Here is a 22,941-nt window from a genome sequence, read left to right as displayed (position 1 = left end):
GTTCAGAGTGTGTTCTATGTGTATAAACTGCCCACTAGAAGTAGATGGATCAAATATTCTAAAAGGTTGAACATCACTGGCAATACACTTGACGTAAGAGACATCTTGCAATAAGCAGTTCAACTTTTTAAATGAACAATATTTACACATTTATAGATTCTGGGTTAAATGGAGGAGGTGTAATTTCACTCATTTTTAACTAGATAACTGTTTTGTGACTTTATCATCATATCAGATTATTATTCTAAGCATAATATTTGTGTTTATATCTTAACACAAGTTTTAGCAGCAGAGATATTAAAAGGATGAGTTCATTGGTATAAATATATCGAAAATCTCTCAAGGTATGTAATTACATCATACAAGTCTACCGCCCGCTACTAGAAGATAAGAAGAAGATAAGAAGATAAGCTATGAGAATGTTTAGAGACCATAAGCATCTTAAATAAGAAGACTGTTAGTGGTCAGTATTGTATGTAAATTGCATTTGTTTATATATTTAATGGTAGATAAAATAATATCTCCAGCCACAAACACAGCCACATTAATGTTCTCGCTGTGATTGTGTTTTTACATTTTTAATTTCATAAAGAAAAGGCTCTTGGACTCTCTTGTATTTCCGCTCTGCAGCCGGCGGTGGCTTCAGCAAAGCACTGCGTCTTATCCTGGGTCATTATTTAAATTACCCTCAACATCCCAAATTGTCTGTCATTCCTTCATCATGTTGATCCAAATTCTCTGCACCCAAGTGACTTTTGAGTTTTCAGCTCATGCTCTGGCTAAAAGGCGCACCTTTTCACCCCGTTTTGAGTCGTGTCGGCTGAGTGGGTGCCATCTTTGTCAGCTTGTGCGGCTCGGTGGCAGGCTCCACAAGGCGAAGGCTGGACTGAAGTGAATTGATTCACAGGGATTAGAGATTAAGACTTCCCCCGACCGCTTTGGTGGAGTAAATCTGGGGATTATGATGTCAACAGCCTGTGGCTGCAGCTGAGGAAATTGAATTGTGAGTGACGGGAGTGCCGATGGCCCAGGATTACAGCACAGTCAGTGAGAAATCAGAGATGGGAGTCCATGTCTGTGCCTTTCTCCTGCTCGGGAAAACCTCCATGGGACACCGTTTACTGCCTTTGGGGTGTAGGAATCGCCTACATCGTAGAACTAACTCTGAGTGAATGTTTAGGAGGGTGATTATGTGATAAAGAAGATTTCTGTGTCACTGGTAATCCAGTCCTTCCTGCTCTGGCCTGTGAAGCATCAGGTGGTGAGTACCGCTAAGTGCAAACAGGGATAACTGGTTGGCAGGGAACAAGGTTACAGGGATTTCTAACTTCTTCTACAACCAACAGATAGCATGATGGAGAATGTGGTTTAGAGACTCCGTAGTGATAACCTTTTTTCTGATGTGTGTGTTTGTGTCCCTGTCTCCCTGTCTCCCTGTATTCAAGACACCTCCTGTGGCTGCTCCTGCTCCTGCTCCCGCTCCTGCTATCGTTAAATTCGAAGGACTCACTAAAACCAACAAGATGAAGGTGAAATGGACCCAGCTGGGTTTGGTGTTCTTCCTCGTTTTGTCCCTGGTGATGACAGGATGCTTCTTCTGGCAATATCAGCTGCCAAAACTCCTGCCAGGTGAGACCCAAGACTGTTAGTAACAGGTGGTGGATTACATCGTGTGACGTGTTTTTTCTTCAGACAAAAAGGGCTCAAATATTGTTGCTGTCACGAGAAGAATGTCTTGAAGCTGAGCAACCTTTATCTCAGCTCATCTTTATACGTCAATGACCTTTTGAGGCGCTGTATTATATTTATTCCAAGTTTTTTAGACCACCTGTGTATTCAGTGCAAACAGTGTATGTATGTAAAAGTAATAGTGAGCTTTTATGTATCTGAGACGTGAAGACTTGACCTCTCTTGAAACTTGAAAGCGAGAAAGTATTTTAATTCTGTTTCTAATTCGTCATCAGCATCTAATTCACAAGTTCTTATTTGGGTAGAAGAAAAACTGTGTCTGTCTGTGAAACCTTGAACTTGTGACTTCTAATACCATGATGTGTTTCATTCAACGCTGAATCATCACAACCCACATCCCTCAGTTACTGCGTTTGTTAATCAATAGATCATTCTCTCATGATTAAGGAGATATAAATCTTTACAAGATAAAGCGTTAGCTCGCTAAAGTATCAGCCCACAGTTGGGAGTGTGTATAACTGCAACACAGTCATTACAAGTTCAAGATCTCAGTCGGTCAATTAAAGCTTGTTCTAATTTCACAGAAGTTGTTTTTCAAATTGAAAGAAGGTTTAGGGTCAAAGTGAAACATGTGAAATGTTAATAAGGTCCAACACTGCTCCAGAGTGTGTCATGTAGTGGTGCTTCAGTGCATACGTTTGGTGTAAATATGTTATTCATATCTCCTCATCAGGCTCTTTAGTGTCATTTCACAAAGCAAAAATACTTTATTCTCCAAAACACTCCATGTTTATAATCTCTATATGACTGTATATGAGTACGTAGCATTAAGTAATATTAGTAATGGAAAAAGCACATCTCCACAGGCTCCGATTCGTATTTTCTGATGTACACTGAAACGTCTTTATATATAGCGGTCCTTTAGAATGAAAACACAAATGGAGGCCTGAAGCCACAATGCAACATATTGAAATATACTATTGTTAACTCAGAATGCACACTGGGACCAGGCGGCATCTCTTTAGAGCAGCAGGTTATATCATGAAGCGGCGATAACTAATGAGGCCTCAAGCCAACCAATTATTCGGCATTACGCTGGCCTTCGTTCCGCCGGTACATTTTTCTATCAAACATCAAGTGGGAATTACAAAAGCCTGTCCCCCCCCCCCCCCCCTGTTCTTCATTTGCTCTTACTTCTCTCTTTCAATTTTCTCATTTCCCACCCACGGCCTAGATGACAGGATGGGTCGCAATGCCGCATCGGAGATGATGTGTCCTCGCTTCCCCGAGCCTCTCCAGCTGGAGCATCCCATCCCCAGTCTGAAAGAGGCGCTGGAAAAGGTGAGAGAGGTCATTCATTACGCGCAGAGTTAAAAACTGAGGTGGTTTTTCTATCATGCCCACTGAAGTCTGAAGAAATGTACAGGCTGACCGCGATATTCCTTCACACCAAATGCTGCTGCAGTTGACAGAAGGAGATTAACGATATAGTGGATGAGACACCGAGGGGAGCAGTAGTGTTCCCAGTTGATTAACCTCATGCAATGAAATATATTCACAACCTTAGCGTAAGAGAATCTCAGAATAAAGAGTTCTGTGTGCACATTAGGACATCGCTTCAGATTCAGTTCTAACAGTTAAAGTTCAGTTTGCAGTTGTACTGAGAAGCTTCTTTCGTCTCTGCAACCAAACACTTAAAGACAAACTGAAAACTTTCAATTAGTTTTGAAGAATAATTCTATTTTACCTGCAGATTTCACTTCAAAACTAAACGGCACTGATTTGTCCAATAGAGATATAATTTACATTATGTGCTCGTGAAACTAATATTGTGGGACATCAAAGTAAATGCTCTGGGGTTTCACTTGTTGCCGTTAATAAGGCACCTTCTGTGTGTCAAAGTAAAAGCACGAGGAACAAAGAATAAAAGTAGGCCCCGAGATAAATCTGGTTCTGCTACACAAAATGTGCATTCATTGTATTCATGTCCTCCAATCTTTACCTTTTTGTGAAATATTGAATGCATTTCTCTCTCCGGGCATCAGAGCGATTATTCAAATGAAATCATCTGAGAAGTTTGATGGGACCGGTTCTCTGATGGATGAGCAAACAACTCATCTGAAACGTGACAAAGGACTCAGACTCCCTACTGATTTATTGTGAGGAGCCACAAGGATGGAAAGCTGGTTTAATCTTGGACTGTACAGTACAGGTGTTTAGAGAAACAAGTAGCTATAGCTTACAGATACATATAATGTAGTGCAGTAAAAAGTAAGAGAAGCAAATAAATGTACAGACATCATCATCATCATCATCAAACCGTTGTAATAACTGTGACTATGTTCCTTTTGTTTTTCGCAGCAGCTCCACTGTAAAGCAGAAACTGTGTGTTAAAACATGTCTGCAGACTTAACTACTTCTGTTTGGAGGGAAGTGAACATAATGACAGATCTGTTGATGGGCAGGTGGTGGTTAATATTGTATTATTGTTTCATATAGAGGAAAGGAAAAATGTTCGATGTCTCACTTAAATTCAATATTCCCATTTGTGATAAAAGCCACTGACGTTAAAAAGCTTCCTGTTCATGCACTCACTTCGTAGCAGTAATTAAGAACTGCACACTCCATGTTGATTGACACCCAGTGTGAGTTCATGATTTTGGTGTAACCTTCTGCAGGCCCCGAAACGTATTTAGGTTATTACACCTTTAATTAAAATGTTTTGTTGCATGCCATGTTAAAGGAAAAGTGCATATACATGTTGTAAAATGTATTTATTTGCTTTCCCGACAAGAGTTTCGTGAGAAGATCAATACCACTCTCGTTTATGTATATGAAGCTGCAGCCAGCAGCTAACGGTTAGCTTAGCTTAGCATAAATAATAGAAGCAGGGGGAAACAGCTAGCCTAAAGAAATGTACTAAGTACTCAACTGGATACATTTACAGAATAAACTCCTCACTTTCCCGCTCTTTCTCTTCCAGGTGGACGTTTTGCTTCGGCAGACCGTCAACCCCATCAGCCTTCCCTCGCTGTCGGCCATCGTGATCTTAAATGACACTGTTCTGTGGACCGGCAACTTTGGAAAAAGGAATAGCAGTGACCCTCTCTCAGGACCCCCCAATGAGTACACAATATACAGGTGAGCACTACATGAAATCTTCAACACGAGGGCAGCTGCCAAGATTTTACATAATCATGAGTGGCAGCTGGCCTTGCGATATCACGAGATCACGCCAGACTCGCTACTTGAATTGAAAGAAGAGCGGAGAACAGCACTGAAGGCTCTTTCCTGATGGAATTGTTTTTAAATGAAGCGTCTCAAATAGCTCCATTCCTCTGTAGTTCGTACTACATTACATATAATGTCCACTTAACTTTCTCGGAAATTACAAACCTGTAAAGTAATGTGATAGTGCTCCATTTCCCACCGGCTTAAAAGCAGTTTCCTGCCTCCTGATTGCCAGCCAGGATGAAAATTCAGTTTTAGTTTTTTTAGTGTTGAGTGTTAACTCCTCAAAGTCACTTCTCCACCTCAGTGTCATCAACAGTTTGTTTTATGGTTCGTTTGTTGAGTCTGAAACATAAAACACATATTGCTTCCTGTGCTGCAGAGGAGAAAATGTGTTTTCTTTGTAGGATGAGCAATATGACATGACGTTGATGTAATGGGCACGTAAGCTTTGGATATAAATATTCTTCAGCCAGTACACTTCTGCACAGCAGCTGACAGGACTGATGTGTAATTGATGTTGCAGAATGACGGGGATCATGTTGCCCCTGGATGTCTGATGATTACTCTAGAAAGGTTAAGGTAATCGCAGAGAGTGTGTTAAAGCGCACATAAGGAAAGCGTCGTAAAAAAAAACCTTTCCAAGGACAAAAAGGAGACTGGGAGCTCTGAAGGACTTTGCAGCCTTTAAAAGGGACATTTAAGCAGAACATGTGTACTGCTGCCTGTCTATGATTTTATTATTTTACAGCATATAAGTGTATTATTGTACATGTCTGCTGTATTTGTTTGATGTAAAGCACATTGTGTACAGTGTACAGAAAGGTTAGGTGGTTTTCTAGTGTCAGAAGGAATAAGTCTGTCTGTTAAATGTTAGAATGTTAAAACGTGACAAACGGAGTCACTGATGTGTTAATGTTTAGAGATAGATAACTCTAGGGGAATCTTGTTTTTGACCCTGGCTGCCAGAGGAGAATATTCAATGGACAAAGTCATCCGTGAGGATGTAGTAGCTCTTGTTTACTTTCACACCAGAAAAGTCTGGAACACTGTGCAAGAGTCAAAGAAAGAAAAGTCCCTGCTAAAAGCTCACATCTTAAACTCCACTTATCAAGTCTCTACAGCACACTTTCTGTAAAGGAAAAAGAACCCAGACGTGATGATGAGGGGTTATTCTCTCAGATTTTATGATACAGTAGTACTTGGATGTAGGATTGGTGTAATGCCCCTTTACAAGATGCCATATAATTGTTACAATTCCCAGCAGTCCCACACAAATACATTTTAAATACAAATACAAACAAATGCCTCGTTAAATTGTTGTAAAGAAAGTTGCATAAGGTATTTGAACATATGTACACACATAATGTACAGCCTACAGCCGAACCAAACTGTCACTCATTACAAGTGTCTCTGGCACTTCCTGCACACATTTATCTTTAACAAAAGGTGAAAAGGTAGTTACGTGAAAATCATATCGAGTTCTTTCAGATGTGCTGCAAGTGCTCTGATTAATTTTCCACTGCTCCTGAAAGTGCTGATACTCCATTTAAGTCATTTTTCAATAACTAAACATTTTTGCAATTCTTTTCAGTGATGTGAACGCAGTCGACGTTACGTCTATGAGCTTTCATCATGAACACCCGTCTTTGAAATAAAGGCGCTGCATACTGTCATGATTCAATTACAAAGAAAACCGCCTGGGTGCACTCAGAATTAGTTTGCATTTCCCATTTTTTATAATTAATATCAATTTGACATTGTTTTTTTGACCTAAACTAAAATACCTGTAATGAGGATCATAGTTCTTTATGCATTTACATCCTTTAAAAGCTTTAAAAACGAAAAACAAGTCGTGCAAGTATTGTACTGTTAGGTTTAAACCTATTGAGACTCTTATAAATTGCTTATAGTTTATCCTCCATTTAAGTTCTCGTGTTTTCCTAGTTAGGCCTATTAGGCCTAACAACTTCCTTATTGATGTTGTAGTAACACCCATACTCTTTGCATTTTCACAGAGTTTGCATAAAACTGTGCAACAGTGTGTCAACATAGAAACACTCAGATTAAAAAAACGTTATCTATCTTTCAGAATTGCAAGCCTATCCAAAATCTTCCCGACTTTGATGTTATACAAATTGTGGGAGGACGGGAAGATTGGTTCCCTGGATGACCCTCTGGAGAAATATGTGGAGAACTTCACCATCAAAAATCCTCTGGGAAAGACGCGAGACTCTGAGCTGAAATACGTGACAGATGGCCTGATATTCCTGGACAGTGGGGAGGTTCAGATACGCTCCTCCTCTGTCACCCTGCGCAGGATGGCCAGCCAGCTCTCAGGTAAATACAGAGGACTCTACAGAGCAACAGTTTAAGAGAGCCAGCCTCTGTCATATAATCCAAGGCTTTGAGATCTAATCATATACAGTGCGTCCCTTAGGCCTTAGTTAGTCTGGTGTGAAAAAGCATGTTGGATATGGACACGTCTGAACTCACAGGAGCTGACCTATTGAAACTTAAGGGTGGAATGAAAACAAACAGTTTAATAAAAGAGGAAGAAGAAGAAGAGGTTTCTATATCAATATGCTTGTTAAATGTAAACATCTCATTTCGAGCATTAAAGATTAAAGTTATTTATTTTTGATTGATTTTGATTTTAAAGCTGAAACAATCAGGCAAATAATCTATGAGCCAATCGACATTTACCTTCTGATTTGTTCAGATACTTATCATTATAGAGTCTTTTCTGTATCCCTACAGAGTTGCTATTGTAATACATAAACAGTCACTTGCTAATCTGAAGAAGTTTTTCAATTTGTAGTACTTCTCTCTGGATAATTAATTACCTTGAAATATGAGAGAAACGCCTGTGGCAAGACGACCATAAATCTTTAAATATTGATTCTCTACATTAGTGGCCGTGGGTGCGATCCAACCCGTGGCCCTTTGCCACAAGCCATCCACTCTCTCTCCCCCTTCCAGTACATTACATTACAGTTCATTTAACTGACGCTTTTGTCCAAAGCGACTTACAAAAAGTGCACACAATCATGAGGATACATAACCATCAGATTGAAATTAAATGTGAAGAGATGGAGAAAAAGAAGACACATAATTACTTACTATATTTTCTGTCATGGGCTGATCCAGGCCTACCCAGGAGACTCCGGGCCACAAGTCTGCTTTGGAAAGGAAAAACACAAACTGCAATAAATCTGATGCAAGATGATGTCCTCGTCGCAGACCCAGGCACCAAGTAAGATTTGTTTTGCTGCATTGATTTCAGTATTTCAAAATGTAAATTTTTATAGTGCAGACTGGGGTAGGATATTATATGAAAAATGTATGAGTTTGACCAGGGAGGGGCTTCATTTTGCTTTTTTTTTGCCAGAGGCAGTGATCGCTAACCTCGCTGGTTATATATTTTTGTCACAGTTTGGCTCTGTGTCCAGACTGATGCCGTCAGACTTGTCGCTCAGACTGGTCTGAGTTGTAGACTTTGTCTTCTGTTTGCTGTGTTTTCCAATTGTGCTCCTCTGCTGCCTTTCCCTCCTTTGCCCATCTCTGTGGTATTTGTTATTAGCATGTTGGTACATATTGTCTTTATAATATGTTTGGCTGTTGACAGCTGGAAGCCTTAGGTATGATGGATAATAGGAATCAGGTTGGAATATGCAATGCATCATTAACGTGTAACGTGTTTAGCCCTGCTAAGCTAACAGTAGGAGAGATCAGTGAGCAAGTTCAATGAGTAACAGCAATGATGAGCAGAGTTGGAGCTAGCATAATAGCACAATAACACATCCGCGCATTTGATTTTGCGCAAACAAAAAGCACATAATACTGTGGATGCATTTGTGACTTCCCTGTATGTATTAGCTGAGCACTATTATGGGACGTTGCATGGCGACAGGGACAGGATTGTAGTAGAACTCGTTGACAAACAGCTCTCAGAATACTTGCTAAGGAAAGAAATATCTAGACCTAGAAAAATCCATTGGCATGGCAAGACAGTCAGAGGATTTTAAAAAGCAGCAAAACACACTGAGGATTGAAGCCATCGGTGCACAGAAGATGAATGTCCGTTCTGTGGCGTTTAAAGGCAGACAGCAAAAAAGAAAAGCCCAAATCCAACACCTATACAAACCTTTACTTAATTGGTGGCTTCTTATTGGTTCAGGCATGTACAGCCTGGCTCAGCTCCTCACGGGCCGATGTCTTCGCACCACAGTGCCGACTCCTCCCTGTCAGCTGGACCTTGCACTACCTGACAGCATCGCGTTCGCTTGGAAGGAAACGGAGAAAGGGATGTCAGATGCTGAAAACTATTAAAGAACTAACAGTTACTGATGCAAAGTTATCTGGAGCTGTTCTCCAGAACCAATCCACTCTGAGATTTCACTTTGTTGATCTTGCTCAGGGGGTGGTGAGACGCAAATGCTAACCTGATACCTCTACACACGTCTATCAGTTAGGCCAGGGGTGGGGAACCTCCGGCCTCCGGGCTGTATGTGGCCCGCGAGACCATTTGATCCGGCCCTCGAGGTAATTCATAAATACACGCAAATAAACTAGAAAAAATAAATGAAAATCTAGACAGCAATAGATGGGCGATTGACTGTTTTTCAGGATCAGGGTCCTTGAACACAACACAAGCGGAACGTGTCATCACGTGGTCACGTCATGTCAAAAAACTTCAATATTAAACGAGACTGTCATTGACATCAGTGAACGCAGCGTGGCGAGTGTAAAGAAGAGAAAGGTGGATGCAGAATGTCGCACTTTTCAGGAGAAATGGACAAACTATTATTTCTTTGAGGAAGTAAAAGGCCAGTGTGCCTAGTTTGTGGCCCTCGAAGGATGTTGTAAAAATGACATGAAAAAGGTTCCCCACCCCTGAGTTAGGCCTTACCTGCACAAACCTTAAATAAAAGTTATATATCTTCAAGTTTCTTTTCCCTATAGTCTCCTGCGTTTGGGTCAATTTTTTTTAGCTATTGACAAATCAAATCTTGGAGCTTGGAAAAGTTTCCTCTGATGAGACGCCATATATGTGAGCAAACCTTTTCTCTGTTAACAAAAGCAGGTTGAGAACTAAAATGACCGACAGCATCTCTGTGATGTCCTTCGTATCTCAAACTCATATTCAATTATCAAGCATAATCTACCTGCATTTGATTTTTTTTTTTTAAGGCAATATACCTCACCTCGAGTGAGTGGCCCAGCCCTTCATATATTTTTCTGTGTGTGGCCCTCAGTGAAAAAAGTTTGGACACCCCTGCTCTAGTTGGTTTATAAGGTACTATGAGATCTTTAAGATATGCTGGAGCCTGACCATTAATTGATTTGTAAGTCAGGAAAAGGATTTTGAATTTCTATTCTGTATTTTACCGGGAGCCAGTGCAGAGCAGCTAATACAGGAGTAATATGATCCCGTTTCCTTGTTCTTGTCAATACACGTGCTGCTGCATTTTGGATCAACTGAAGAGTCTTAAGCGACTTTTTGGGACAACCTGATAACAATGAGTTGCAGTAATCCAGCCTTGAAGTAACAAATGCATGGACTAGTTTTTCTGCATCATTTTGAGACAGGATGTGTCTTATGTTTGCAATGTTACGTAGATAAAAGAAGGCAGTCCTTGAGATTTGTTTTATGTGGGAGTTAAAAGACAGATCCTGATCAAAGATGACGCCAAGATTCCTTACAGTGGTGCTGGAGGCCAAGTTAATACCATCCAGAGCTTCTATGTCATTAGAAAATGCGTTTCGGAGGCGTTTAGGGCCAAGTATAATAACTTCAATTTTTGTCTGTGTTTAACATCAAAAAGTTGCTAGACATCCAAGTTTTTATGTCCTTAAGGCATGCTTGAAGTTTAGCCAATTGATTGGTTTCGTCGGGTTAAATGTTAGATATAATTTGGTATCATCCGCATAACAATGAAAGTTTATAGAGTGGTTCCTTATAATATTGCCCAAAGGAAGCATATATAAGGTGAATAGAATCGGTCCAAGTACAGAACAATGCGGAACTCCAAGACTGACTTTGGCTGTCATGGAGGATTTATCGTTAACAAGTACAAATTGAGATCGCTCAGATAAATAGGACTTGAACCAGCTTAGTGCGGTTCCTCTTATGCCAACACAATGTTCCAGTCTCTGTAGTAGAATGTCATGATCAACAGTGTCGAAAGCAGCACTGAGGTCTAACAAGACAAGAACAGAGACAAGTCCTTTGTCTGATGCCAATAGAAGGTCATTGGTCACTTTCACCAGTGCCGTCTCTGTGCTATGATGAACTCTAAATCCAGATTGAAAAACCTCAAATAAACTATTATTATGTAAAAGATCACACAACTGTTTTGCGACTGCTTTCTCACGGATCTTAGCGAGAAAGGGAAGGCTAGATATCTTTTTAAGAAGTGGTTTTGGTACGTAGCCAGATAATAGAGACAGGTTGATCATATTTAATAACGAGGTGTTAATTAAGGGTAAAACTTCTTTAAACAGTTTAGTTGGAATCGGGTCTAAAAGACAGGTTGATGGCTTAGACGATGAGATTGTTGAAGTTCGTTGGTTAAGGTTGATTGGCGTAAAACAGTCTAGATATATTTCAGGAGTTACAGATGTTTTTGAAATTCCGGAGGTTGAAGTTAAGTCATTACCAATTGAGGTCAGGAGGAGATTAATTTTGTCTCTAATAATTATAATTTTATCGGTTAAAGAAACTCATAAAGTCGTCACTACTGAGAGATATAGGAACAGAAGGCTCTGTAGAGCTGTGGCTCTCTGTCAGCCTGGCTACAGTGCTGAAAAGAAACCTGGGGTTGTTCTTATTTTCTTCTATTAAGGAAGAGTAATAAGCTGCTCTGCATTACGGAGAGCCTTCTTATACGTTTTAAGATGATCTAACCAGACTAAACGAGATTCTTCCAGTTTAGTGGAACGCCATTTACTTTCAAGATTTCTCGACTTTTGTTTTAGTTTGCGGATTTGTAAATTAAGCCATGGAGCTTTCTTTTTCTGTTTTATGATCTTCTTCTTTAGAGGAGCGACAGAGTCGAGTGTTATTCGCAGTGAGGCTGCAGCGCTATCAACAAGATGATTCATTTGGGAGGGACTAAAGTTAGCATTGGAGTCCTCCGTTATATTGATATTGAGTCCTGGTATAGAATTAAGTACTGATGGAATCACTTCCTTAAATTTAGTCACAGCAGTGACTCTCATCCATATGCTTTCGTCTTCACATTCTGTGTTATTGTTCCTGTTTTCTTCTTCTGTGTGTTTACTGACAGATAACGTTTTTCCGCTAAAGTTAAACATAATACTGCCACCTGCTCTACCGGAGAACACTTTTTTGAAAGGTTAAAAATATGGGATAATTACGGGAAAATATTTAAACGGGAGAAAAACGGGTTAGAAGTAAAAAATACAGGATAATCCCGGGAAAAACGGGAGGGTTGACAGGTATGAGCTGGTGCGTCACTGAGTGGGGAGAACCTGTTAGAAACAGCAAGCGGTTGGTGGTGAGGCTTCTCATAACACTTCTTTTGGTCAGTCACCCAGTCACCCAGTCTCCCGGCTGCTCGGGCCCCGCCGGAGGACAGCTAACAGGAGATACCACTGGTCGGCACGCACCAGCTACAGGGGGCTTGCTAACAGCTACAGTTGCTAACCGCTGACTAACCATGGTGCGGAGCCGCTCACCTATCCCTCTAAAACTCGCCTCCAACCCTGCGTATAAACTACATTTAATACACGTACCATTATCACTAAAGGAGACAGAGCAATAGCTAAACATGAAACACACCGAGCAGGAGAGAGCATAACAGGAAGAGGAAGATGCCATCGCTAGCTGCCGAGCTACAGCAGCTAACGTTAGCAGAGCCGAAAGGAGTGTAAAGAATTGAGGATTTAACGAGAGTCGCTAAGAGAAGGAGGATAAGGAGAGAGTTGTAAGTGCTTAGGAAGTATAAGTATAGGTTTAGATAGATGACAGGTAATTAGCTAATGTGATCAAGAATATAACAACATTAATTGAGTCAAGCTGGAGCTGCCAAAGTATGCTACCAGCAACACAGAAACATTAACAACCGGAAATGGTGCGCTTACCGTAAAGCCGACAGAGCTTTATGCTAAGATAAGTTGAGTGGTTGCTGTCTATAGCTTATCAACCTTCTCATTTAACAAGAACGCTACTAAGTATAATTCCCAAAATACTGAACTATTTCTTCAAGATGGTTGTCAAATAGTTTATTTCTCTTATATTATACATCAACAACCATATTTTATAATTCTCTCCATCTCTTTCCCTTGCTTCCTTCCAGATGTCACTACAGCAACCTTGCCTTCTCGTTGTTGGCTCATGTGATGGCTGAGCGAGTGGCTGCCGTTGACTACCAGCGCTGGATCGCAGACAATATCCTGGACCGGCTGGGGATGGAGGACACTGGCTTCGACATCACCCCAGGGCTCGGGGGCCAGATGGCTGTGGGAGTGTACTCCAACGGAAAGCCAGCCCCGCTATACGACCTAGGCTGGTACCGGCCTTCAGGTCAGATGTTCTCCACGGCTGCAGACTTGGCCAAGCTCGCCATGGTGCTGCTGGGCGCTTATCACCGCAAGATGCTGGAGCCAGACTCATTGAAGATCATGCTGACCCCGCTCTTCAGGTGCGATAAGGACTACTTTGCCAACCGTACTGGAACGCCGTGGGAGGTGAATGAGCTCATGGGCTACGAGATGGTGCGTAAAGATGGAGATCTGGATGGCTACTCTGCCACCTTCTCCCTGGTGCCCAGACTGAAGCTCGGTCTGGTGGTGCTAATGGCTGGCAGCCGATCTCAGAAGCAGGACTTGGTCACCAAGGCCTACACCCACATCATACCAGCCATAGAAAGAGCCTTCAGGCAGGCTAAGAAGATCCTCTATCCCCCGCCAAACCCAGAACCTTACATCGGCTTTTTCACATACAGCAACATCACCTTCTACGAGATAAAAGTTGGGCCAGACGGAGTTCTAATAATGCAACAGTTTGGGCCTCAGATTGAGGAGCTGATCCCAGAGAAGTACAGAACAATACAGCTCAACTACCTGGTTGACCGCGTGTTCAGAGTAGTTTTTGAAAAAGAATACCCTTGTGTTTTACAAGTCGGCACAGCCTCAGTGTCCCTGGAAGCCCAAGATGGCCAATTATTTAACTTCTACACATTTGACAAGCGCGGTTTGTCCCCTGGTTTTGATGCACCAGGACTTAACACGTACAATGTGGTAAGAATAGCCCGCAGACCATCCTTTTCGAGCTGAATTGCAGTGATGCTGCGACCTAAAGACAACTGGTGTGTCCTCGGGACATGTAAGGGACTAAAAGGCGGCTGTGAATATTCAGAGACCAACTGGAGAAGTTGAGGTCATTTTGGCGGTCAACAATACAGTCGGATTGCGCTCTTGATATACAGAAAGCGCAGAGCGGGAAGGCAATATAAATAATGTCTTGCACGGAAAATGAATCACTTTCTCCGCTGAATGATATATGACTGTCCTTCATTATGGATCCCAAATGAACATCCACATTATGGTGATGAGTGCATGTGTTTTTTCCTGCCTTAATTTAAACCACTGTTACATTGTCTTGGTCATTTCTGTCTTTGTGTTTTCATGGCTCACAACAATCACCTGTTGTGGTCATTTACATGAATATTTCATTTTCATTTTTTGACCCCTTATTACAATTCCACAAACCCTAACCTCAATCAGCTCATACATATTCATCTTCCGTAGTAGGGGAGGGGGAATATTTCATTACTTTGTGTTACTATGAACTATGCTTGTGGCAGGTAGGATCAGGACATTTTTACATTCATGCATCACTTTTATTTAAATGCTGATGTTGTCACGGGTACTGCTGATGTAATGTCAAGAATCATGCATGGAGATGCTAAATATTTTGGCTCCCCAATAAGAGGTGATTAAAGACAGATAGGCTTTTGGTTGTCTGTGTGACACTTTACGTTTAATCTGTAATGGTCTCCAATTTGTCTCGACTTCCGACCTGTAACACTGATATGAATACTAAACTGCTCTGACTACAACAGGAAAATGAAGGTACAAAAATAACCTTCATAAAGCCAAGGCTGATGTTTTACCTTTTATATTAGATTGCGTGTCGGAAAATATGATGGAAATGGCATAAACAGTATATATGGACAAGCACCAATCTCACAATGCAATCATGATGATGAATAAATATTTCTGCATTCAATGTCAATCAATGTAATCAAACATAAAGATAGCTTCAGAAAAATAGCTGCATATGGACACCTTCAACATTTATTGATTTTTAACCAGGCATTGCACAATACCTTTTTTACTTTTACTTTGCAATCACAGTGAATAAGAGCTGACCAATCAAGAAAATCATGTACACAATGTTGGCCGTGCAACAAGAGACGAAACAGGATCAGGAAAAGCTCACGGACTTGATTGTCCCACTTTCCCTGTGGATTTCTAAGGCATACAGCAGTTACCCGAATAAGACAGCAGGTGAGTTATGCAGGCACTGTTGAACAATATTATCTACGGTAACAAACAAACAGAAAGAAAAATCAAAGTTCACGTACAAGCTCTTTAACAACATGTTATAAGTTTAAAGGAGCAATTTTACATAAGTAATACGTAAATACGTTCATTCACTCGCAAAGAGATAGACGAGAAGACGAATTTCACTGGAGCGAGCATACGTTTAGCTTAGCTTAGCATAAAGACGGAAAACAGCTAGACACTTTTCAGCACCTTTAAATCTCACTAATTAACACGTTATATCTCTTTGTTTAATGCATACAAAACCCAAAAACATCTTTCTTGGTCCCGTCAAATCCCAACTTGTCATTTTTAAAGGAAACAGAAGTTAGAGCGTCTCCAGCTTCAGTAATGTGACTTTTTGGAGTGAAACAGAATAAGCTATTTAGTTACAAGAGTGATATGCATTAAATAAAAAAATTGTTTTACATATATTTAGCATGTTACAACGGATAAATGACTAATTAACACAAGGACACATGATTAGAACTTGGAAAATGTTATACTGATATAATATGCAAATTTCCCAAAATATCCAACTAGTTTCTCTATTGCTTGTGAGTCTCAGTTAGAACACAGAGGTCTTGCAGTTCGTCTCTTTACATGCACACGTGAGGATTGTAGTGTCCATGCTCAGTGTCATGTCAGTAGACAGCAAATGGATGAAAGCGTTGGAGTCCTTCCCCTCAGCCTGAGCTCTGGCACTTGAAACAGAGGGTTCCAGTAAGATCTTAGGTAATGGCGGCGAGTCTCTGACAGAGCTGTTGTCCTCCGTGCGGGAGCAAACGAGCTCTTGTAAACATTCCCTGAACCGTGTGGAGAGCAGACTGTAGATGATGGGGTTGACTGCAGAGCTGAGGTAAAAGAAGACGCCCGACAGGATGTGGACATACTGATAAATGTTGTGCATCAAATCGGTCCACTGGCTGATGGAACTCCAGAGGAGCCTCTCGATGTGGAAGGGCGCCCAGCAGACTCCGAACACCGCCACCACGATTGCTAGAGGATCAATCCAGAGAGAAGGAAGCTGTTTTAAAAATGTGTTTTTTATATGTTGTTGTTGCAGGTTAAACAATTTTCTTTGTTAATGCTCTCTATACTTTATTCATTTAATAAATGAACTGAGAGGAAATACAAGGGGGGTGTGCTAAAAGAGCCACATGATGGACACTAGTGGGGATCCAGATTTACTACAACACCCTGTTTATGGTAGTTTTACCTGCCATTTCTCACGTGCAAATACAATTATTGCTCTGAATTGATCGAATAACATAGGGTTATACCAAGTTGTTGGCATGATTCCCACTGGAATTCATGATGATGGATGGATATATCCGTCTGGAATGAAACTCCTCATACAGAGAAGAAATTAATTATCTATGAATTTGGAGTAAAAAGGGCCTCACAGTGAAGTAGATAGACTACATGAAACCAAATCAAGCCCCAAGCTTAGGGACTCCCTCCGGAATACAAATAATCAATAAGAATTGACAATCCTCTGGCATTATTTGTTCTTTGCTTTCCTCACGTTGTCACGCGTTCCACCCACTATTACTTTGTTTTTATTGGGTTTTACCTTGTCAGTAATTCTCTCATCATTTCAGATCCTGGTTCATCCTCACTGCCTGCAATCAACTTATTCCCCTCGCCTGGTTTCCACAGCCCCATCTCCTCACCTGCTTCTCATTCGCTCATTAGTTCTCTCAGAGGATATCTACCAGGTCTCTCCCACTTGTTCCCTGAAGATTGTCTTGTGTTTTCCTGCCAAGCTCTCCAGCGATCGTCTAGTTTACCTGTTTAGTTTTCCTGACCTGCCCGTTTTGACCCTGCCTGCCTGTTTCTGGACTCCGATTCTTCTGCCTGGATTTTTTTGCCCTTTGGACTGATTTACCGATATTTGACCCTGCCTGGATTACTGAGTAAACTGAACTATATTGTATTCTGCCTGCCTCTGTGTCGTGCTTTTAGGTTCAGTTCTGTCGGTTCCAGCGAATCTTACACACGTGCTTTGTCTTTAGGAACATGTCTTGGCATTGATAGCACAGACGACAGGGGATCTGCTGTCAAATAAACAGTAAACAGTCTTTAACAGTAGTACATGAACATGTTTTCCTGAAGAGAGAAAATGACTCACAGAGCATCTTGTTGATCTGTCTCCTGCGCCCGTTCACACTGATCTTCCTTGGAATGTTGCTGCTGGAGTTCCTTCCCAGGTCCCCACTGGGCTGCCGACTTTCTCTGCACAAATGAAGCCCCATCACCAGGTACAGCACACTGATCACCATCATGGGAACAAAAAAGAAGCACACAGTGGTGATCTGCATGACCATGTTATAGATCCACAGTGGCTTCAGCACAGTGCATATGGCCGACTCCTCCATTCTCTCTGGCAGGGAGAAGATGCCATGCAGGGAGGTGTTGGGGACTGCACAGATCATGGACACCACCCACACGATGGTGATGACCCGCTTGGCGTGCCGGTTAGTCGACAGGTATCGTGTTTTGAGCGGGTGCACCACAGCAATGTACCTCTCCACGCTCAAAGCTGTGACGTTGAGGATCGAGGCGAAGCAGACCGTCTCGAAGAGGAAGGTCTTGAAGTAGCAGCCGCCCTCGCCAAAGGGGAACGGGTAGTTCTGCCACAGGTCGTAGATCTCCAGAGGCATCCCGAACAACAGCATGAGGAGGTCCGACACAGCCAGGCTCACCAGGTAGAGGTTGGTGGGGTTTCGCATCTTCTTGTGCTTTGCTATCACTGCACATGTGAGCAGATTCCCAGACAAGCCAGTGAGGAAGATGAGAAGGTAAACACTGCTCACAGGGAGGAAGAAGGGAGATCGTTTTGGGCCCAGGATTTCAACGAGGTTGACTTCAGTGAATTGGTCGTTAGTGTAATTCCCAGTGGCATTTAGTGGCATGCTGGTGTCGTGGAGCAGTTTGGATACGTTTGAAGCGGAGCCTTGCAAAGAGAACTCCATTTCCGAGAGGAACACTGGAGGAACAACGAGGATGTCAACACATCCTGCGCCGTTCTCTGTGTTTGTCTAACACTGGGGACCTGCTATAAAAATAGAAATAAAGATATGAAACAATAATTGTTATTAGAAGAGGATTCCATTTGACTTACGACTCTGTGATTCCTCTCGGGGTTAAGCTTCAGTTTAACAGTTATTTTTCCTCTTTCTTTCATCACATTTTTAAAACCAGTGACTCCCTTATGCCCAGAGCTTGAGAGCTAAAGGCTGTTAATATTTAACCCTGGCACGCTTAAAGTGAAGGATATTTTCTGAAATAAATCACATATCACAGGTACTGCAACTAACAATTATTTAGATTCTTGATTAATCTGCCCATCATTATTTTCATAAGTCTATGAAATGCATGGCAAGTATTAATATAGTCCCCGATTAATCATTTCTGTCCATCTACTTAATGATTAATCGACTAATTGCTTCATTTTTTCGGATCAGCACCAGCGGGAATAGGAGCCAAACACTTTAAAGGCTTATTAATGACATATTAAACTGATGATATCAGGACTACCTCACAAGGAAATGCATTATTCATTTATCAAAAGACACTTTGAATGCATTTATTTTGCAGGATGGGTCAATTATACTTTTGTTAAAAACGACTTAATTGTTATTATAATTATCATTACACATTCACTTTTATATTTAAATCAATACTATTGTCTGAGCTAAAATCCGCACACCTCACAGCACTTACAGTCACTCCAGACAAACTGCAGTAATAAAGATATTCAACGTAATTTTGTTTAAATTACCTCACGTTTTTATTGGCCGTGGATGAAGAAGATCCCCCTGTGTGTTGAGGATTATTGCTTTTAGTCCAACACTATGATTCAAATCCTTCTCATCAACCGGTGACAGTAGATTTTGCATTACATACACTGAATTAATAGATGCTAATGACTTCTTCTGGAAGATTAATTATGTCCCCGTATGTCAAGCAACACCCTGCAAATACAAGATTATGTGACTAATATCTGTGAGCTGCATTGTTGGAGTTAACCTAAACATAATGTTCTTCTAATATTTCTTTAGATATTTATAACCAGTCAGAACAGTGACATTTAATGACGATTTGATTTATCTATACTTTGTCAAATACTTAGAAGCATCCGTCAAAAAGCAAATAAATAATACTAATAAACAATAATATAAATACTTGGTCACACACTAGCAGTCTATAACTTTAGTTTAGTATATTGACAATAGAAAGACAGCTCACCTTGACGCTGCTGGTCTGCGACCTGCTTCTTGTAACGCGCTTTGATCATGTTTGGAAATGAGGAGGGAAAGAAAGAAAATAGCGAATGCAAAAGTTGTTTGATGCGCTTGTGGTTGCGGACAGGCGGAGGATGGAAACTGTGCTGCAGCCAACATCCCCCCCCCCCCCTTCAGACAGAGATTAAACTGGTGAAATGTACAGAAGAGGAGAGAGACGCAAAGAGATTCACAGAGGGAGGGGAGGGGATGGGGAGGGGGGGTCAGATCTGCGACGGTTTCATTTGTTTAGCCTATATGGTTCGGAAGGTATGAATCACAGACTGCACGCAGAAGCTTTGTCGTCCAATGACGTTTGACAAAGAAGATGTGCATGAATGGAAAATAATAAACATGATCTACAATGTTGCAGTTGATTAAAATCTACAGGAATATTGTAAGTAACAGTATTGTGACTTGAGTCATCATCACACTATTGTGTACCGAGGAATCATTAGGGACTGTAAAAAACAATATTAGGGACCGTCAGAAAAGCAAATGTTGGCTATGTGATTTAAAAATGTCCTTCATGCAGGGTAGTCTCTATTTTTTTGGAAAGGACGGGGGACTACTTTTCTTATACTCATTCTGGGGCAATAAATAGTGTGTTTATTTAAAAATGGTGTGTTTGCCATAAATATATTATTTTGAGGGATCTTGCAGGGAGGGTATTTTATTTATTGTCTAAGTAAGAACACATTAATAACTCTGCAGAGGGCCAGGTTTTTTTTTTTTTTTTATAAAATAAAGTGATTCACCCTCACTATCTACCCAAGTACATCTCATCCCTTAATCCTTTAAGTGCCCATGGAGTGCTAATGTAGTGCACAGAGACAGATGTCATGTTAGTGTAATGTGTAGCGTCTGGAGGGGAGCATCAGCGTCTGTAATGATGGAAATAATAATTGTTCTAAAACCGCTAATATAATAATAATGTTAAGAATAATTATTATAGCAGTGGTTTGGACCAAACGACACATTTAATATTTGAAATCTTTGTGTGTCACTTTGTCACAGAGGAAGATCTGCATGGCTGACAAACAGCCCCGTGAAGGAGCACAAACATGGGACATCTGTGAGGCATGTGTGCACTGAGATGGCAGTTTGCGCTGTTCCCAAATGTTTTTATTTAATCAGTTTTCTTTTCTTTTCTTCATTCATTTATACATTCACCACAGTTTACTACAGTTACACTAACAGTTACACCACAGTTTACTACAGTTACACTAACAGTTACACTACAGTTACACCACAGTTACACCACAGTTTACTACAGTTACACTAACAGTTACACTACAGTTACACCACAGTTACACCACAGTTACACTAACAGTTACACTAACAGTTACACTACAGTTACACTAACAGTTACACTAACAGTTACACTACAGTTACACCACAGTTACACCACAGTTACACTACAGTTACACTAACAGTTACACCACAGTTACACTAACAGTTACACTACAGTTACACTACAGTTACACTAACAGTTACACCACAGTTACACCACAGTTACACTAACAGTTACACTACAGTTACACTACAGTTACACTAACAGTTACACCACAGTTACACTAACAGTTACACTAACAGTTACACCACAGTTACACTAACAGTTACACTAACAGTTACACTACAGTTACACTAACAGTTACACCACAGTTACACTACAGTTACACTAACAGTTACACTAACAGTTACACTACAGTTACACTAACAGTTACACCACAGTTACACTAACAGTTACACTAACAGTTACACTACAGTTACACCACAGTTACACCACAGTTACACTACAGTTACACTAACAGTTACACTACAGCAGGGGTGTCAAACTCATTTTAGTTCAGGGGCCACATACAGCACAATTTGATCTCAAGTGGGCCGGACCAGTAAATAATCTATAAATAACGACAACTCCAAATGTTTCCCTTCGTTTTAGTGCAAAAAGTACAAAGACATTCTGAAAATGTTCAAACTTAATCTTTTTACAAAACATTATGAACCACCTGAAATTTCTTAAGAAACAAAAGGTGCAATTTCAACAATATTATGCCTCATTTTATCATTTACACATGTGCGTTACAACTTACAGATCACAGTGTATCTACAAAGGCACAAAACATTTTGTCACAGGTATCTGGAACAGTATTTTACTTTATGATCAAAACAACTAATTTTTACTTTGCAAAGTCATCCCGCGGGCCGGATCGGACCCTCTGGCGGGCCGGTTTTGGCCCCCGGGCCACATGTTTGACACCCCTGCACTACAGTTACACCACAGTTACACTACAGTTACACTAACAGTTCAATATCTCACAGTGTTATCGGCTGTATGATGTATGTTATGTGTGAGTGTGACAAATAAAGATTTTAAATATTGAATGTGTTGTTTGGTCCAAACCACTGCTATAAATATTATTTTTAACAACATTATTATTATATTATGTCTTTGTTTCATTGTTATCACACTTTACACACACGGGTCATTTTAGACCCGTGTGTGTAAACCTGATGTAGTGATACAAAAACTATTTTAGTTCATAAATTAAGATTAAAATAATGATTTGTGGTCATCAAAAACAAGATATTTAATGAATACTTGAAATATCTCACTCGGGTCTATTTGGACCCATGTTGTGCATCAAAGGGTTAAGGATACAAGGATCATTTATAGTCACTGTACAACACAGGGTTGTGCAACAACATGCAGTTAAAGTCCTATTGCGCTACATAATAAAAATGTAAAAAGGCAGAAAAACTATTTTTGGTGGAGGACGAGTTCAGAAGTCTCACAGTCTGAGGAAAAAAGCTTCCCAGTAGCCTGAAGGTGAGAGCGGCATCAGTCCATCCATCAAGTGTAACAGCTTGATCCGGGATGTTGTGATGCAGCCAGGTCTCTGTGACGATGTGGGTCTTAGATCATCCATTTTATTTTCCAGCGACCCAGACATGTGCCAGTAGCAGGCTGTGTAGTGTAATAGCCTCGGGTCCTAGCTGGGTAAGCTTAGCTGTCTAGCTGGTTAGTCAAAAGATTCTGTGGGCGGTGATTGTCTCAAGATCCGCTGCTCTTAATCTAATCTTCGTTCTGCCTTTTCCGATGGTGGTGAGCCATAAATGTCCTAAATGTAGCAAAGTTTATGGGAGCTACTGG

The 22,941-nt window shown here is 40.9% G+C and overlaps 2 protein-coding genes across 3 annotated transcripts; one reads left to right on the top strand and one right to left on the bottom strand.

The window, feature by feature from the left end:
- The first annotated feature begins 1,508 nt into the window (after positions 1-1,508).
- Positions 1,509-14,223, top strand: lactbl1b (lactamase, beta-like 1b). 2 transcript variants are annotated; one of them, XM_029432062.1, is made up of 7 exons: positions 1,524-1,629; positions 2,242-2,244; positions 2,924-3,030; positions 4,673-4,830; positions 7,013-7,260; positions 8,071-8,176; positions 13,245-14,223. In XM_029432062.1, exons 1-7 carry the CDS (start codon positions 1,524-1,526, stop codon positions 14,221-14,223), a joined length of 1,707 nt encoding a protein of 568 aa, XP_029287922.1. The 2 variants fall into 2 exon arrangements, with proteins under 2 accessions (XP_029287923.1, XP_029287922.1); XM_029432063.1 differs by lacking the exon at positions 2,242-2,244 and having other exon boundaries at positions 1,509-1,629.
- Positions 14,224-15,233: 1,010 nt separating this feature from the next.
- nmur3 (neuromedin U receptor 3) lies at positions 15,234-19,870 on the bottom strand. Its single transcript, XM_029432064.1, has 3 exons — positions 19,750-19,870; positions 17,630-18,556; positions 15,234-16,494 (listed from the first exon to the last, which is right to left on the bottom strand). Exons 2-3 carry the CDS (start codon positions 18,471-18,473, stop codon positions 16,064-16,066), a joined length of 1,275 nt encoding a protein of 424 aa, XP_029287924.1. The 5' UTR covers positions 18,474-18,556; positions 19,750-19,870; the 3' UTR covers positions 15,234-16,063.
- Positions 19,871-22,941: the final 3,071 nt, after the last annotated feature.

Source organism: Cottoperca gobio, chromosome 5 (genome assembly GCF_900634415.1).
Source record: "Cottoperca gobio chromosome 5, fCotGob3.1, whole genome shotgun sequence".
In the NCBI taxonomy this organism is placed as follows: Eukaryota; Metazoa; Chordata; class Actinopteri; order Perciformes; family Bovichtidae; genus Cottoperca; species Cottoperca gobio.
Note: the sequence above shows the minus strand (reverse complement) of the source record. Positions and strands in the feature narration are given on the sequence as shown.

What these genes read in the sequence shown, in the direction of transcription:
- lactbl1b (XM_029432062.1), top strand. Translation starts at nt 1,524, where the DNA reads ATGAAGGTGAAATGGACCCAGCTGGGTTTGGTGTTCTTCCTCGTTTTG. An exon ending in TGAAAGAGGCGCTGGAAAAG is followed by an intron (nt 3,031 to 4,672) that starts GTGAGAGAGGTC and finishes TTTCTCTTCCAG; the next exon opens with GTGGACGTTTTGCTTCGGCA. An exon ending in GTCGCAGACCCAGGCACCAA is followed by an intron (nt 8,177 to 13,244) that starts GTAAGATTTGTT and finishes GCTTCCTTCCAG; the next exon opens with ATGTCACTACAGCAACCTTG.
- nmur3 (XM_029432064.1), bottom strand. Translation starts at nt 18,473, where the DNA reads ATGGAGTTCTCTTTGCAAGGCTCCGCTTCAAACGTATCCAAACTGCTC. An exon ending in ACAGATCAACAAGATGCTCT is followed by an intron (nt 16,495 to 17,629) that starts GTGAGTCATTTT and finishes TTGATCCTCTAG; the next exon opens with CAATCGTGGTGGCGGTGTTC.